The 18,782-nt window shown below is 42.7% G+C and overlaps 1 protein-coding gene across 1 annotated transcript in view; it reads right to left on the bottom strand.

The window, feature by feature from the left end:
• LOC128652779 (ATP-dependent DNA helicase Q4) overlaps positions 1 to 18,782 on the bottom strand; it is a 180,208-nt gene that overhangs the window by 93,742 nt on the left and 67,684 nt on the right. Inside the window, exon 6 of the mRNA XM_053705708.1 lies at positions 10,356 to 11,449. Coding sequence (XP_053561683.1) covers positions 10,356 to 11,449 — 1,094 coding nt within the window. The remainder of the gene's footprint in view (positions 1 to 10,355; positions 11,450 to 18,782) is intronic.

Here is an 18,782-nt window from a genome sequence, read left to right as displayed (position 1 = left end):
AGCACCATGAAATGTAAGTCTTCCAAACTCGATAATAAATCTTTCTAGACACAGATTTACGAGCCTACAACATAGTATTAATCACTGAGTCAGAGAAACTTCTATGACTAAGCGTTCAATCTCCATACCTTCAAATTTAATGATTTGAGATCCTGATGGAAAAACGGGCCTTGAGATAGAAGGTCTGGCTTTAACGGAAGTGGCCAAGGTTGGCAACTGGACATCCGAATAAGATCGGCATACCAAAACCTGCGTGGCCATGCTGGAGCCACCAGCAGTACAAACGAACGTTCCATTATGATTTTGGAAATCACTCTTGGAAAAAGAACTAGAGGCGGAAAAATATAAGCAGGTTGATAATTCCAAGGAAGTGTCAACGCATCCACTGTACAGAGAACAGCTGTACAGCTGCAGCCGGGACAAGGCCAAGATATATATGCAAGTCCATTACCGCAAAGGGACCTACGAAAAAGAAGGGCATCAGACAGAGAGGAAAAAGGGGAGGACGTAGGAGAACCAAAAAAGATTCGATATTAAAGGAACCAAGTAAAAATCTAGCCAATCAAAGGTATCCTAGATGGTTTAAAAGACCGGATACTCCGATCATCAGGAGCATGACAAAGGCCCAGAACGGGCTGAAACGCGTTGCTCCTCCCACTCACGCTTGTGAACCAGGTGTTCCTAACGAAAACTTCCTTTTGGCCGAGATTGCAAGATTTTCTTTGAGCGGTCCGGATTGACTCACTGAAAAGTGCTGCTTAAAAGAGGGGATATTGCGGCAACTATCTGCTGAAACTCCAGGAGAAAAGAAAAAGAGCCGGAGCGTACAGAATACCACTATGGTGTAAGTAAAAGTGAACACCATAATTTTGTGGCTCTTTTCTTGTCTTTTGATCCGGGTCTCGATCTCATTGCAGCTCCAGACGGTTCTTACCTCCAGCTGATGTGGTTTCCAAATCTGATTGCCTCCCTGGGATCACCACTTTGACCTCTCATCCCAGCGATCCATTAGTTTTAAATGCATTTCTGATTTTATTTTTTTTTTATTTTTATTTATTTTTTGCATTGTTCTGTTTAGATTTTATTGTATAGGGACATTTATTTTACTGTTGCTACACTTATTTTTATGCCTGATCAGTGCATTAGGGGATAAGACAGATTATTTTATGAATTGTCTGTGATGTTTAATAAATTTGTATCCATTTTATGACTCATTTCTCCCGGTAAGTCTTTTTTACTATAGAATTACGTATCTTTTTGGTCTTTGGAATATAAAGTGACTTACTTTTTGGTTTTCACTTATTTTGGCTGTTTCGGCAGCGCCAAGGGCTAAATAGTGTTGTTCTTCGAACACCACTGTGTTTGTGTTAGAAAACAAATAAACAGTTCTCTCTTCAGTAGAGGCCAAAACTGAAGAGCTCTGAGAAACGCACAGAGTTCCAAAATATTGATTGGTAATCTCGCCTCTTGAGATTTCCAAACCCCCTGCGCTGTCAGAGATCCCCAGACAGGTCCCAAACCTGAAAGACTTGCATCTGTTGTGATCACAGTCCAGGTTGGACGAACAAGAGAGGCCCCTTGAACTAAACGATGGTGATCTAACCACCAAGTCAGAGATAGTCGAACATTGGGATTTAAGGATATTAATTGTGATATCTTTGTATAATCCCTGTACCATTGGTTCAGCATACAAAGCTGAAGAGGTCTCATGTGAAAACGAGCAAAGGGGATCGCGTCCGATGCTGCAGTCATGAGAGCTAAAACCTCCATGCACATAGCTACTGAAGGTAATGATTGAAACTGAAGGTTCCGACAAACTGCAACCAATTTCAGACGTCTCTTGTCCGTTAGAGACAAAGTCATGGATACTGAATCTATTTGGAATCCTAAAAAGTTTACCCTTGTCTGAGGAATCAAAGAACTTTTTGGTAAATTGATCCTCCAACCATGTCTTTGAAGAAACAACACTAGTTGATTCATGTGAGATTCTGCAGAATGTAAAGACTGAGCAAGTACCAAGATATCATCCAAATAAGGAAACACCACAATACCCCGCTCTCTGATTACAGAGAGTAGGGCACCGAGAACCTTTGAAAAGATCCTTGGAGCTGTTGCTAGGCCAAAAGGAAGAGCAACAAATTGGTAATGCTTATCTGGAAAAGAGAATCTCAGGAACTGATAGTGATCTGGATAAATCGGAATATGAAGATATGCATCCTGTAAGTCTATTGTGGACATATAATGCCCTTGCTGAACAAAAGGCAGAATAGTCCTTTTGGTCACGATCTTGAATGTTGGTATTCTTACATAACGATTCAAAATTTTTAGATCCAGAACTGGTCTGTCTCCTTCTTTGAGACAATGAACAGATTTGAATAAAACCCCAGACCCCGTTCCTGAAAAGGAATTGGCACAATTACCCCAGGTCTGAAACACACTTCAGGAAAGCCTGAGCTTTCTCTGGGTTCACTGGAATGCGTGAGAGAAAGAAACTTCTCACAGGTGGTCTTACTTTGAAACCTATTATGTACCCCTGAGAGACAATGTTCTGAATCCAATGATTTTGGACTGAATTGATCCAAACATCCTTGAAAAATCTTAGTCTACCCCCTACCAGCTGGGCTGGAATGAGGGCCGCACCTTCATGCGGACTTGGAGGCTGATTTTGATCTTTTAAATGGCTTGGATTTATTCCAGACTGAAGAAGGCTTCCAATTGGAAACCGTTCCCTTAGGGGAAGGATCAGGTTTCTGTTCCTTATTTTGTCGAAAGGAACGAAAACGGTTAGCAGCCTTAAATTTAGTCTTAGATTTTTTTATCCTGAGGCAAAAAAGCTCCCTTCCACCCAGTGACAGTTGAAATAATCGAATCAAACTGAGAACCAAATAATTTATTACCTTGGAAAGAGAGAGATAGCAACGTTGATTTAGAAGTCATATCAGCATTCCAAGATTTAAGCCATAAAGCTCTTCTAGCTAAAATAGCTAAAGACCTATCTAACATCAATTCTAATGATATCAAAAATTATTCATTACAAATGAAATTATTAGCATGTTGAATTAACTTAACAATGCTATACACATTATGATCTGGTACTTGTTGCGCTAAGGTTTCCAACCAAAAAGTTGAAGCAGCATCAACATCAGCTAGAAAATAGCAGGCCTAAGACGATGACCAGAACATAAATAAGCCTTCCTTAGATAAGATTCAAGTTTCCTATCTAAAGGATCTTTAAAAGAAGTACTATCTGCCGTAGGAATAGTAGTACGCTTAACAAGAGTAGAGATGGCCCCATCAACTTTGGGGATCTTTACCCAAAACTCCAATCTATCAGTCGGCAAAGGATACAGTTTCTTAAACCTTAAAGAAGGAGTAAAAGAAGTACCCAGTCTATTCCATTCCCTAGAAATCACATCTGAAATAGCATCAGGAACTGGAAAAACCTCAGGAATAACTACATGAGGTTTAAAAACCAAATTTAAACGTTTATAAGTTTTAATATCAAGAGGACTAGTCTCCTCCATATCTAATGCAATCAACACCTCCTTTAATAAGGAACGAATATACTCGATTTTAAACAAATATGAAGATTTGTCATTGTCAATATCTGAGGCAGAATCTTCTGAACCAGATAGATCCTCATCAGAGATAGATAAATCAGAATGTTGTCGGTCATTTAAAAATTCATCAATTTTATGAGAAGTTTTAAAAGACCTTTTACGTTTATTAGAAGGCGGTATGACAAAGCCTTCTGAATGGAATTAGAAACAAATTATCTCACATTAACAGGAATATGCTGAACATTAGATGTTGAAGGACCAGCAACAGGTAATGGACTACTACTAATGGAAATATTATCTGCATGTAAAAGTTTGTCATGACAACTATCACAAACTACAGCCGGAGGAACAGTTACCACAAGTTTACAACAAAAGCACTTAGCTTTGGTAGAACCGACATCAGGCAGCAGGATTCTAGTAGTAGATTCTGAGACAGGGTCAGTTTGAGACATCTTGCAATATGTAAGAGAAAAAATAACATATAAAGCAAAATTATCAATTTCCTTATATGACAGTTTCAGGAATGGGAAAGAAATGCAAAACAAAATAAGCCTCTGGAAACCAGAAGCAAAAAGAAATGAAGTCTTAAATAATGTCAAAAAGTTTGGCGCCAAGTATGACGCCCAACTGACAAAATATTTTTTGGCGCCAAGAACGTCTGCAACAAACACGAGCGTCATAGATGACGCAACTACGTGCAAAAACTCGGCGTAAACTAAGACGCCGGAAATGACAAAATTACGTCAACGTCATTCTCGCGCCAAAAAAGTCTCGCGCCAAGAATGACGCAATAAATTATAGCATTTTGCGCTCCCACGAGCCTAACAGCCCGCAAATTAGAAAAGAAAGTCAATTTGAAAACGTCAGGTAAGAAAACTATTTTTTTTTTTTTTTTTTATATGCATTTCCCAAATATGAAACTGACAGTCTGCAAAAAGGAAATATACTGATAAACCTGAATCATGGCAAATATAAGTACAAGCATATATTTAGAACTTTAAATATAAAGTGCCAAACCATAGCTGAGAGTGTCTTAAATAAATGAAACATACTTACCAAAAGACACTCATCCACATATAGCAGATATCAAAACCAGTACTGAAACGAGAATCAGCAGAGGTAATAGTATATAAGAGTATATCGTCGATCTGAAAAGGGAGGTATGAGATGAATCTCTACGACCGATAACAGAGAACCTATGAAATAGATCCCCGTTAGGATGACCATTGTATTCAATAGGTAATACTCCCTTCACATCCCTCTGTCATTCACTGCACTCTGAGAGGAACCGGGCTTCAAAAAAAGCTAAGAAGCGCATATCAACGTAGAAATCTAGCACAAACTTACTTCACCACCTCCATAGTAGGCAAAGTTTGTAAAACTGAATTGTGGGTGTGGTGAGGGGTGTATTTATAGGCATTTTGAGGTTTGGGAAACTTTGCCCCTCCTGGTAGGATTGTATATCCCATACGTCACTAGCTCCTGGACTCTTGCCAATTACATGAAAGAAAACAGAATTTATGTTTACCTGATAAATTACTTTCTCCAACGGTGTGTCCGGTCCACGGCGTCATCCTTACTTGTGGGATATTCTCTTCCCCAACAGGAAATGGCAAAGAGCCCAGCAAAGCTGGTCACATGATCCCTCCTAGGCTCCGCCTTCCCCAGTCATTCGACCGACGTAAAGGAAGAATATTTGCATAGGAGAAACCATATGATACCGTGGTGACTGTAGTTAAAGAAAATAAATTATCAGACCTGATTAAAAAACCAGGGCGGGCCGTGGACCGGACACACCGTTGGAGAAAGTAATTTATCAGGTAAACATAAATTCTGTTTTCTCCAACATAGGTGTGTCCGGTCCACGGCGTCATCCTTACTTGTGGGAACCAATACCAAAGCTTTAGGACACGGATGAAGGGAGGGAGCAAATCAGGTCACCTAGATGGAAGGCACCACGGCTTGCAAAACCTTTCTCCCAAAAATAGCCTCAGAAGAAGCAAAAGTATCAAACTTGTAAAATTTAGTAAAAGTGTGCAGTGAAGACCAAGTCGCTGCCTTACATATCTGATCAACAGAAGCCTCGTTCTTGAAGGCCCATGTGGAAGCCACAGCCCTAGTGGAATGAGCTGTGATTCTTTCAGGAGGCTGCCGTCCGGCAGTCTCATAAGCCAATCTGATGATGCTTTTAATCCAAAAAGAGAGAGAGGTAGAAGTTGCTTTTTGACCTCTCCTTTTACCAGAATAAACAACAAACAAGGAAGATGTTTGTCTAAAATCCTTTGTAGCATCTAAATAGAATTTTAGAGCACGAACAACATCCAAATTGTGCAACAAACGTTCCTTCTTTGAAACTGGATTCGGACACAAAGAAGGCACGACTATCTCCTGGTTAATGTTTTTGTTAGAAACAACTTTCGGAAGAAAACCAGGTTTAGTACGTAAAACCACCTTATCTGCATGGAACACCAGATAAGGAGGAGAACACTGCAGAGCAGATAATTCTGAAACTCTTCTAGCAGAAGAAATTGCAACCAAAAACAAAACTTTCCAAGATAATAACTTAATATCAACGGAATGTAAGGGTTCAAACGGAACCCCCTGAAGAACTGAAAGAACTAAATTGAGACTCCAAGGAGGAGTCAAAGGTTTGTAAACAGGCTTGATTCTAACCAGAGCCTGAACAAAGGCTTGAACATCTGGCACAGCTGCCAGCTTTTTGTGAAGTAACACAGACAAGGCAGAAATCTGTCCCTTCAAGGAACTTGCAGATAATCCTTTCTCCAAACCTTCTTGAAGAAAGGATAGAATCTTAGGAATTTTTACCTTGTCCCAAGGGAATCCTTTAGATTCACACCAACAGATATATTTTTTCCATATTTTGTGGTAAAGTTTTCTAGTTACAGGCTTTCTGGCCTGAACAAGAGTATCAATGACAGAATCTGAGAACCCTCGCTTTGATAAGATCAAGCGTTCAATCTCCAAGCAGTCAGTTGGAGTGAGACCAGATTCGGATGTTCGAACGGACCTTGAACAAGAAGGTCTCGTCTCAAAGGTAGCTTCCATGGTGGAGCCGATGACATATTCACCAGGTCTGCATACCAAGTCCTGCGTGGCCACGCAGGAGCTATCAAGATCACCGATGCCCTCTCCTGATTGATCCTGGCTACCAGCCTGGGGATGAGAGGAAACGGCGGGAACACATAAGCTAGTTTGAAGGTCCAAGGTGCTACTAGTGCATCTACTAGAGTCGCCTTGGGATCCCTGGATCTGGACCCGTAGCAAGGAACTTTGAAGTTCTGACGAGAGGCCATCAGATCCATGTCTGGAATGCCCCACAATTGAGTAATTTGGGCAAAGATTTCCGGATGGAGTTCCCACTCCCCCGGATGAAATGTCTGACGACTCAGAAAATCCGCTTCCCAATTTTCCACTCCTGGGATGTGGATTGCAGATAAGTGGCGGGAGAGAGTCTCCGCCCATTGAATGATTTTGGTCACTTCTTCCATCGCCAGGGAACTCCTTGTTCCCCCCTGATGGTTGATGTACGCAACAGTCGTCATGTTGTCTGATTGAAACCGTATGAACTTGGCCTTTGCTAGCTGAGGCCAAGCCTTGAGAGCATTGAATATCGCTCTCAGTTCCAGAATATTTATCGGGAGAAGAGATTCTTCCCGAGACCAAAGACCCTGAGCTTTCAGGGGTCCCCAGACCGCGCCCCAGCCCACCAGACTGGCGTCGGTCGTGACAATGACCCACTCTGGTCTGCGGAAGCTCATCCCCTGTGACAGGTTGTCCAGGGACAGCCACCAACGGAGTGAATCTCTGGTCCTCTGATCTACTTGTATCGTCGGAGACAAGTCTGTATAGTCCCCATTCCACTGACTGAGCATGCACAGTTGTAATGGTCTTAGATGAATTCGCGCAAAAGGAACTATGTCCATTGCCGCTACCATCAAACCTATTACTTCCATGCACTGCGCTATGGAAGGAAGAGGAACAGAATGAAGTATTTGACAAGAGTTTAGAAGTTTTGATTTTCTGGCCTCTGTCAGAAAAATCCTCATTTCTAAGGAGTCTATTATTGTTCCCAAGAAGGGAACCCTTGTTGACGGAGATAGAGAACTTTTTTCTACGTTCACTTTCCACCCGTGAGATCTGAGAAAGGCCAGGACAATGTCCGTGTGAGCCTTTGCTTGAGGAAGGGACGACGCTTGAATCAGAATGTCGTCCAAGTAAGGTACTACTGCAATGCCCCTTGGTCTTAGCACCGCCAGAAGGGACCCTAGTACCTTTGTGAAAATCCTTGGAGCAGTGGCTAATCCGAACGGAAGTGCCAAACCAAAGCGCTCTGCGCGCCACAATAGCAAAACCAGAATTTTTCGCCGCTAACCTAGCCAATTGCTAAGTGGCGTCTAGGGTGAAAGAATTAGCCAATTTGAGAGCATGAATTCTGTCCATAATCTCCTCATAAGAAGAAGAATTATTATTGAGCGCCTTTTCTAGCTCATCGAACCAGAAACACGCTGCTGTAGTGACAGGAACAATGCATGAAATTGGTTGTAGAAGGTAACCTTGCTGAACAAACATCTTTTTAAGCAAACCTTCTAATTTTTTATCCATAGGATCTTTGAAAGCACAACTATCTTCTATGGGTATAGTGGTGCGTTTGTTTAGAGTAGAAACCGCCCCCTCGACCTTGGGGACTGTCTGCCATAAGTCCTTTCTGGGGTCGACCATAGGAAACAATTTTTTAAATATGGGGGGAGGGACGAAAGGTATACCGGGCCTTTCCCATTCTTTATTTACAATGTCCGCCACCCGCTTGGGTATAGGAAAAGCTTCGGGGGGCCCCGGGACCTCTAGGAACTTGTCCATTTTACATAGTTTCTCTGGAATGACCAAATTCTCACAATCATCCAGAGTGGATAACACCTCCTTAAGCAGAGCGCGGAGATGTTCCAATTTAAATTTAAATGTAATCACATCAGGTTCAGCTTGTTGAGAAATTTCCCTGAATCTGAAATTTCTCCCTCAGACAAAACCTCCCTGGCCCCCTCAGACTGGTGTAGGGGCCCTTCAGAACCAATATCATCAGCGTTCTCATGCTCTTCATTATTTTCTAAAACAGAGCAGTCGCGCTGATAAGTGGGCATTTTGGCTAAAATGTTTTTGATAGAATTATCCATTACAGCCGTTAATTGTTGCATAGTAAGGAGTATTGGCGCGCTAGATGTACTAGGGGCCTCCTGTGTGGGCAAGACTGGTGTAGACGAAGGAGGGGATGATGCAGTACCATGCTTACTCCCCTCACTTGAGGAATTATCTTGGGCATCATTTTCTCTAAATTTTGTGTCACATAAATCACATCTATAGGAACCTTGGCTTCCCCACATTCAGAACACAGTCTATCTGGTAGTTCAGACATGTTAAACAGGCAAAAACTTGATAACAAAGTACAAAAAACGTTTTAAAATAAACCGTTACTGTCACTTTAAATTTTAAACTGAACACACTTTATTACTGCAATTGCGAAAAAGTATGAAGGAATTGTTCAAAATTCACCAAAATTTCACCACAGTGTCTTAAAGCCTTAAAAGTATTGCACACCAAATTTGGAAGCTTTAACCCTTAAAATAACGGAACCGGAGCCGTTTTTATATTTAACCCCTTTACAGTCCCTGGTATCTGCTTTGCTGAGACCCAACCAAGCCCAAAGGGGAATACGATACCAAATGACGCCTTCAGAAAGTCTTTTCTATGTATCAGAGCTCCTCACACATGCATCTGCATGTCATGCTTCTCAAAAACAAGTGCGCAATAGAGGCGCGAAAATGAGACTCTGCCTATGATTAGGGAAAGCCCCTAGAGAATAAGGTGTCCAATACAGTGCCTGCCGGTTATTTTACATAATTCCCAAGATTAAAATAATTCCTCAAGGCTATGGAGTATAAAATATGTTTATATATAAATCGATTTAGCCCAGAAAATGTCTACAGTCTTAAAAAGCCCTTGTGAAGCCCTTTTTTTCTTTCTGTAATAAAAATGGCTTACCGGATCCCATAGGGAAAATGACAGCTTCCAGCATTACATCGTCTTGTTAGAATGTGTCATACCTCAAGCAGCAAAAGTCTGCTCACTGTTCCCCCAACTGAAGTTAATTCCTCTCAACAGTCCTGTGTGGAAACAGCCATCGATTTTAGTAACGGTTGCTAAAATCATTTTCCTCTTACAAACAGAAATCTTCATCTCTTTTCTGTTTCAGAGTAAATAGTACATACCAGCACTATTTTAAAATAACAAACTCTTGATTGAATAATAAAAACTACAGTTAAACACTAAAAAACTCTAAGCCATCTCCGTGGAGATGTTGCCTGTACAACGGCAAAGAGAATGACTGGGGAAGGCGGAGCCTAGGAGGGATCATGTGACCAGCTTTGCTGGGCTCTTTGCCATTTCCTGTTGGGGAAGAGAATATCCCACAAGTAAGGATGACGCCGTGGACCGGACACACCTATGTTGGAGAAATTGTATTATATATATATATATATATATATACACACACACACATACACACATATACACACATACCCTCCTGTATACACCTATACACCCACACACTCCTGTACACCCCTACACGCCCACACACACACACACACAGTCCTGTACACCCCTACACGCCCACACACATACTCCTGTACAGACACATATTTATACACCAACACAAATTCACATCTACTTCTATACACACACATAACTAACCGTGTGATATAAGTGTGTTGTACATGGACCTACCGCACTTTCCTCTCCATGTGCATGGTCACGTTCTTTATCTCCTCTTCCACGTCGCCCATCAGATTCTCACTCATTTTATTGTTGCCACCCGAGGGGCTCTCCTCCAATGCTTCCTCCGCCACTTCATTGGCTTTTTTTTTCCTCTGTGATCTCACAGACTCAGAGATTTTTCTTTTCTTGGTTTTCTTCCTTTCTGGAGACTCCAGGAGGCGTTTGCGGTTTTGGTTGCCACTAGAGTTGGCATTCTCCATTTCTGGCTGGAGTTCTGACCTAACCTGGTCGTGTTTTTGTCTGACCCTACGAGACCCCTTCCTAGAGGGCAACATGACAGTCTCATCACTCTTCCCCTTGTACTCTATCAGGGTAACCACTGAGGCTACAGTCTCTCTCTCGCTTGGGGTTACTTTTTCCAAATTACAATTTGCTTTACTTTTGTCAGGACCAAGCCATGGAACCTGTGAATGGTCTGTTCCATCTCTATCAGATATACAGGTTCTTTCAGATGTGGGCTTCACATTTGCAGAGTTTTCATTTAGATTAAATAAGAATGATGTGTTAGAGACATCCTCAGGACGACGACTGATGTTAAGACATGAATTTACAGAGACTCTCTCTCCTGAAAGTGAAGTCATGCCACCATCAGCCACAGAGGTCTCTCTTATGACGACAATACAAGGCTTCTCAACCATTCTATCTTTCTCTGGTAAAATATCATGAGGCTGTCTAACCCTTCCCGTAATCTCACATTGTCCTTTCTCAGTACTGGCAGCCTCATCTCCCCAGACCTTACACCTCTCCAGCCAGTCGTGGTTCAGCGAGGTCAATCGTTCCCCGACTCTGCTTTTAAGATGGTGAAATTTATTGCTAGTCTTCTCACAGGAAGAGATGGGCGAGTTCAGTTTTGAGGGCAGAACCTTCAGTGAGAATGAAGGAACTTCTTCATTAGACAGTGGCAGGGAGTCTGATGGCTGCTCAGGGGGAGTTTTAGCTTTACAAGAGGAAGTCTCACTTTTTTTTCTTTCATCACTTTCTAAAGATTTAAGTGAATGCCTAATGTAGGAGGTTTGAGTCTTCCTCAAGGAAATGGGACGCTCCTGTTGGAAACAAATTATTTGATTTAAAAATAAAAAAAAATGTATGTTTACCTGAAATTATTTTCTTTCTTGGCAGTGAGAGTCCACAATTTAATTAATTACATGTGGGAATTCAACACCTGGCCACCGGGAGGAAGAAAAGACACCCCAGTCAAAGCATTAAATATCCCTCCCACTTCCCCTACGCTCTCAGTCATTCAAGCAGAGGATAAGGAAAAGTGGAGACAAGCGGGGGAACAGAGGTGCCAAAAGGACAAAACTGCCGCCATTACATGAAATCTAGGGTGGGTTTGTGGACTCTCACTGCCAAGAAAGAAAATAAATAATTAGGTTAGCATACATTTTGTTTTCTTTCTATAGGCAGAGTCAACGATTTCATTCATTACCCAAGCTGAAGAGGACACAGAATGAATAAACTGAAGGCACCACCACCTGAATACATTTTCTCCCAAAATGCAGCCTCAGCTGAGGCACAATCATCAAATTTGTAAAACTTGGTAATGGTATGTAAAGATCACCAAGTAGCCGCTTTACAGATCTGTTCCACTGAAGCCTCATTCTTGAAGGCCCAAGACGAAGACACTGCAGGGGTAGAATGTGCAGTGATTTTAGAAGGGGGCTGTTGTCCCGCCTCCACATAGGCCATATGGATTAAACTTCTCTGCCAAAAAGAAAGGAGTAGTTGCAGTGGATATTAGACCCCTGCGCTTACCAGAATACATAATGAACAGGGAAGAAGACTGTCGAAATGCCTTGGTATCATGAAGGTAGAACTTCAAGGCTGACAACATCCAAATTGCGCAACAAACGCTCCTTCTGGGAGGAAGGATAGAGGCAAAAAGAAAAAAACACTACAAGTTCCTGATATCCTGAGTAGAGACAACTTTAGGAAGAAAACCCAAACTTAGTAAGAAAAACCGCCTTGTCAGCATGAAAAACAAGATATGGCCGATCACACTGTAAAGCAGGCAACTCAAACTCTGGGAGAAGAAAAAAAAATAGCTAACAAAAAAAAACTTTCCATGACAAAATTTTGATGTCAAAAGAATGTATAGGCTCAAATGGAGCCTGCTGAATAACTCTAAGAACAAGATTAAGTCTCCAAAGGAGGAGCAACAGATTTGAACACCGGCCTAATTCTTGCAATAGCCTGAACAAAAAAAAAGACAAAACAGATCCACTAAAGTGTCCACCAGCTCCGCCCGAGGATCCCTCTATCTCGACCCATATATCTGGGTAGCTTGGCATTTAAGCGAGAAGCCTTGAGGTCTATCTCCAGGACCCCCAATCTGAGGGTTATCTATAGATTTGAATAAAACCCCTTTCTGATAAGGGAACTGGTACAACCACCCCATGGATACAAGGTCCTCTACACACTTCAGAAAGATGCTTCTTTTTTCTGGCCTTGAAGAAAGTCTAGACAAAAAGTAATCTGCCCCTTGGGGGACAAGATCGAAAAACCAATTTTGTATTCCATGGAGATCACCTCAAGCATCCAGGGGTCATGAAAATCCTGAAACCAAGCTTCTTGAAATAAGGAAAGCCTGACCCCTACCTGATCAGATTCCGGATCGGGAGCAAATCCTTCATGCTGACATTTTGTCAGGAGTATATTTCTTGGACTGCTTGTTTTGGTCCAAGATTGATTTGGCTTCCAGGTACTTCTGGGCTGATCCGACTTTGAGGAGGCTGGAGATCTCTGTCACTTATTTGCAAGAAAGGGACACAAATTACCAGATTGGCATCCCTTGGATATAGATTTTTTTTGTCCTGGGGATAGAAAGCACCCTTGCCCCCAGTTACCATGAAAAAAAAGCAATTCCAAACCTAGGCCAAATAACATTATACCCTTAAAGGCAAGGGAAAGCAGTTTAGACTTGAACACCATGTCAGTCGACAGACTTCAGCTAAAGCGCTCTTCTGGCGAAAACAACAAATCCCGAAGATTTTGCATTTAGGCAGACGATTTGCATAATGGCATCACAAATTAAATAATTAACCGTCTTAAGGGCCTTTATTCTATCTTGAATATCCTCTAACGGGGTCTCCACAACGACCATGTCAGATAAGGAGTTACACCAGAATGTAGCAGCTCCGGCAACTGCTGAGACACCCGCCGCGGGTTGGAAAAGGAGACCCATCTGATTAAACAACCTTCGCAAGTAACCCTCCATCTTCCTGTCAATAGGGTCTCTGAAAGAAGAAGAACTATCCTCTAACAGGATAGTGGTTCTCTTAGCCAGAGTGGATATAACACCATCTACTTTAGGAATTGTACTCGACAATTCTAGATAAGTGACAGGTACCGGAAACATCTTCTTAAAATTTGGAGGAGAGAAAGGAACTCATGACTTTTCACCCCTCTTTAGAAATAATGTCCGTCATTTGGGCAGGGACCAGGAAAACCTCTGAAGCCATAGTTTCAGTTTGGTAAACAAATGTCTTAACCAAACCTCCTTAAAGGGACAGTCAAGTCCAAAAAAAAAAAAAAAAAAAAAAAAAAACCTTTCATGATTTAAATAGGGCATGTAATTTGAAACAACTTCCCAATTTACTTTTATCACCAATTTTGCTTTGTTCTCTTGGTATTCTTAGTTGAAAGCTAAACCTAGGAGGTTCATATGCTAATTTCTTAGACCTTGAAGACTGCCTATAATCAGAATGCATTTTGGCCACTAGAAGGCATTAGTTCATGTGCTTCATATAGATAACTGAGCTCGTGCACGCGAAGTGACCTAGGAGTGACCACTGATTGGCTAAAATGCAAGTCTGTCAAAAGAACTGAAATAAGGGGGCAGTCTGCAGAGGCTTAAATACAAGATAATCACAGTGGTAAAATGTGAATTATTATAAGTGTGTTGATTATGCAAAACTGGGGAATGGGTAATAAAGGGATTATCTATCTTTTTAAACAATGCAAATTCTGGTGATGACTGTCCCTATAAGTAAAAAACACAAGTGCTCAAGTCTAAACATGAAATTTACTTTCTCAGGTTCAGCAGTTTGTTCAATAGAAGAGTCAGAGGAAGAAATCTCTCCCTCAGATGCCACAGAGGAATGTTGATCTTCAGAAAGAAGGGCATGGCTGACCATAGCAGTCTCCGGGGTATTACTAGGACCCAGCTCCACTTGTGCATGCATCATCTTTCTCTTCCTCTTTTCAGAAATAGGGAAGGCATTATATACGCAGTGGATTCTGCAGATTGGAGCTGTGCTGCAAAATAAATAGGGAGACAACCACTTCCACAGTTGAGTTGGAGGAAGAGCTGCAGGGAACAGCCTGTGAAATAACAAGAAGGGTACTGAGGAACAAGGGTTGGCATCTCAGTGTTAGCAGAGTCCTGAGAAGTAGATGGCTATGAAAGGTTAAGGGGAAAATGCAGGAGTGCTAGGTTTGGAGCTTGTAGAATGAGACTGCAGTACAGAACTTAAACAAGTAGCACACAATTGAGAGGGGGGCATACTTTTGTCACTTTACATAACAAATTTGTTTGATTTCATGATAACTGAAAAATTAACCTCCTCAGAGGAAAGAGATACATCTTGGTCCTCCATGGTATGGATAAGGACCCCCGGTAATGAAAACACGTCAAGGCACACTCAGACGCCCAGTGACAAGACCCAAGTGACTCCCCACCTATTGGTCTGAAAAGGAGACAAAACTAAAGCAATTCAGCCAGATGTTGCTCCTCGCAAGGAAAGTAGCCGCCGCATGTCATACGCTCCACAAGTTGACTCTGCACCCTGCTACGGTGCTGTGTGAAGAAGCCACGCTATTTATAACCTCACCCAGGCCTTTAAAGCACCTGTAATGGCGATCACGCACAGTAACAAACTTTGCTGCATCTAAGGAATAATAAAGGCCAAGTGTCCTACTCCTCCATCTTTCCCATATTGGCCCAATGAGCGGCATATAGCGGTACAAACACCCTCCAAGGTGGTCGGAGTAGATGACACCACCGAGAAGTAAAATCCCTTCCGACATGTATTCCTCTCCTAGTCCTTATTTGCAGCCAAATATCCCTTATATCCCACTACGGGGACATCTAGATTAAACAGTGACCCCTTATGAGGCTACTGGTGCCAACCCGGTCACCCTAGTGTAGTGTCCCAGAGTTGAGCCTCCCAAACTATAAGAGACAATAGAGGGACTTACCCTCAGAGGTCTTCTGCTGTGGTGTAGACAGCATCATGCTTCCACATCTGACAGGACCTGAGAACAGAGGAAAGTAGTGTAACTAACACTGGATCCCAGGAATGGTGTTAGCAGTACATACTGGAAGGAGGCATGGGAAGCTTCCCTGCGACATCCAGAGGCTAACAGACTAACTTTGTGCAGGAAACAATCCATTAAAGGAGTCATGAAAATAATCCATCTTCATTAGAGCACCACTCTCTGCCTACCTCCTAGTAGACGAGGCGAAGAATTACTGAGAGGATAGGGGAAGTGGGAGGGATATTTAATGCTTTGAGTAGGGTGTGTTTACCTCCTCCTGGTGGCCAGGTGTTCAATTCCCATAATTAATGAATGAAATTGTGGACTCTCACTGCCATTATAAAATAATAATTTACATTATCACATTTATTTTCATTTCTAGTACTAGGAACAGAGTGTCATGTGACTTAAAGGGATAGTCTAGTCAAATGAGACTTTCATGATTCAGAGAGAGCAGCAATTTTAAGCAACTTCCTTATTTACTCCAATTATCAATTTTTCTTCGTTCTCTTGGTGTCTATTTGAAAAATAACCTTAGGAGCCGGCATATTTTAGGTTCAGCACCTGGGTAATGCTTGCTGATTGGTGTCTAAATGTAGCCACCAATCAGCAAGCGCTACCCCGGTGCTGAACCGACTCTTAAGGTTACATTCTTGCCTTTTCAAATAAAGAAAATGGATAATCGGAGTAAATTAGAAAGCTGCTTAAAAGTGCTGCTCTATCTGAATCATGATAGTTTACTTTTAACTAGACTATCCCTTTAATATGAGAGATCACTGGCTGCAGTGAGTGGCATTGACAAGTGACTAAACACACAGGGACATGACACCCTCATTGTGTAGTCAGAAACAGGAAAGAACTCATGCATAGCTATGACTAAGGCTATCAGCCGAAACGCGTAAGCCGTTCCTCACACACCCACTGCACCGTGTGATGCTGTGTACCCATATGTACAGCCGGAACACCCACTGCACTGTGTGATATGCTGCGTACCCATATGTACAGCCGGAACACCCACTGCACTGTGTGATGCTGTGTACCCATATGTACAGCCGGAACACCCACTGCACTGTGTGTGATGCTGTGTACCCATAGGTACAGCCGAAACACCCACTGCACTGTGTGTGATGCTGTGTACCCATATGTACAGCCGGAACACCCACTGTACTGTGTGTGATGCTGTGTACCCATAGGTACAGCCGAAACACCCACTGAACTGTGTGTGATGCTGTGTACCCATAGGTACAGCCGGAAAACCCACTGCACTGTGTGTGATGCTGTGTACCCATAGGTACAGCCGAAACACCCACTGCACTGTGTGTGATGCTGTGTACCCATAGGTACAGCCGAAACACCCACTGCACTGGTGTGATGCTGTGTACCCATAGGTACAGCCGGAAAACCCACTGCACTGTGTGTGATGCTGTGTACCCATATGTACAGCCGGAACACCCACTGCACTGTGTGTGATGCTGTGTACCCATAGGTACAGCCGAAACACCCACTGAACTGTGTGTGATGCTGTGTACCCATAGGTACAGCCGGAAAACCCACTGCACTGTGTGTGATGCTGTGTACCCATATGTACAGCCAGAACACCCACTGCACTGTGTGTGATGCTGTGTACCCATATGTACAGCCGGAACACCCACTGCACTGTGTGTGATGCTGTGTACCCATAGGTACAGCCGAAACACCCACTGCACTGTGTGTGATGCTGTGTAAAAAAGGAGAAAAACAAGAGAGGCGCCACACATAAAGCAATATCGTCAGAACAATGGGCCAAGAGCCCCCCCCTGTGTGCAGGATATACTCACAGAGGCAGCGGCACACGTACTGTGCCTATTGGAGCGGATCGGGACTATTCAGGGTCGCCCGATGGACACACACAGAAGCCGGTACACGTGATCCCTGGATATCCAATTACAGGCCACTTCACCTGTCAGGTCCGGATCAACGGTCGCTCACTGAAAATAAGTAGTTACGGTCTCAACCAGGAGAGACACCGATGTTGGATATGGATTGCACCGGGGCAATGAGTGACAGGTAGCAAGGTGAATCAGATAAAAGGTTTATTTCAGATAAAAACAAACACAGCAACGCGTTTCTCAGCAAACATGCCGTTTCATCAGGCTGTCATGAGCCTGATGAAACGGCATGTTTGCTGAGAAACGCGTTGCTGTGTTTGTTTTTATCTGAAATAAACCTTTTTACCAGCTGATAACGCTTGCCAAGCAGCCTCGGGATACACAGCCGGCCCTTATCTTGTGACTTCATCATCGGGCGTTAGGAGCACGCTAGTATAAACGCTGTATATGGGGGATGCGGAGAAACGGTGATGAATGCAGAATGTAGTTTGAAGCAGCTCTGGGTGAGCCATCAATGCTGCAATGAGGTAGGCATTCTCCTCGTTTATGAGATCCGGAGGTTCAGGTTCTATATAGCGTCTACACAGCTCCAAGTCCGGTAAGTTTGATCTGAGTTTGCTTATGAGAAGTGGGTATAACCGACGTACAAAAGGTCAGTTTAAGTGTATAAACTTTTTTGCTTATTGCTTGGGGTTTATATTCTTCTCTCTATGTGATTACCCTCATTGTGTATGACAGAAAGTCTGAACATGGTTACTAATGCAGACCCAATATGATCTCATGTGGAGACTGTGAGACATACTAAGTGACATGACACAAACCCATTGTTAACATGAAACCTGATATACGTAACGCAACACTCCCCCTGCAACTAGTAACCTCACATACTAAGTAACGCAACACTCCCCTTGCAACTAGTAACCTCACATGAGAGCTCACATACTAAGTAACAGAACACTCCCCCTGCAACTAGTAACCTCACATACTAAGTAACGCAACAATCCCCCCTGCAACCAGTAACCTCACATACTAAGTAACAGAACACTCCCCCTTTAACCAGTAACCTCACATACTAAGTAACAGAACACTCCCCCTGCAACTAGTAACCTCACATACTAAGTAACAGAGCACTCCCCCTGCAACTAGTAACCTCACATACTAAGTAACGCAACAATCCCCCCTGCAACCAGTAACCTCACATACTAAGTAACGCAACACTCCCCCTGCAACTAGTAACCTCAAGTGAGAG

This window comes from Bombina bombina, chromosome 3, assembly GCF_027579735.1.
Source record: "Bombina bombina isolate aBomBom1 chromosome 3, aBomBom1.pri, whole genome shotgun sequence".
In the NCBI taxonomy this organism is placed as follows: Eukaryota; Metazoa; Chordata; class Amphibia; order Anura; family Bombinatoridae; genus Bombina; species Bombina bombina.
This window is presented reverse-complemented; position numbering and strand designations above follow the sequence as displayed.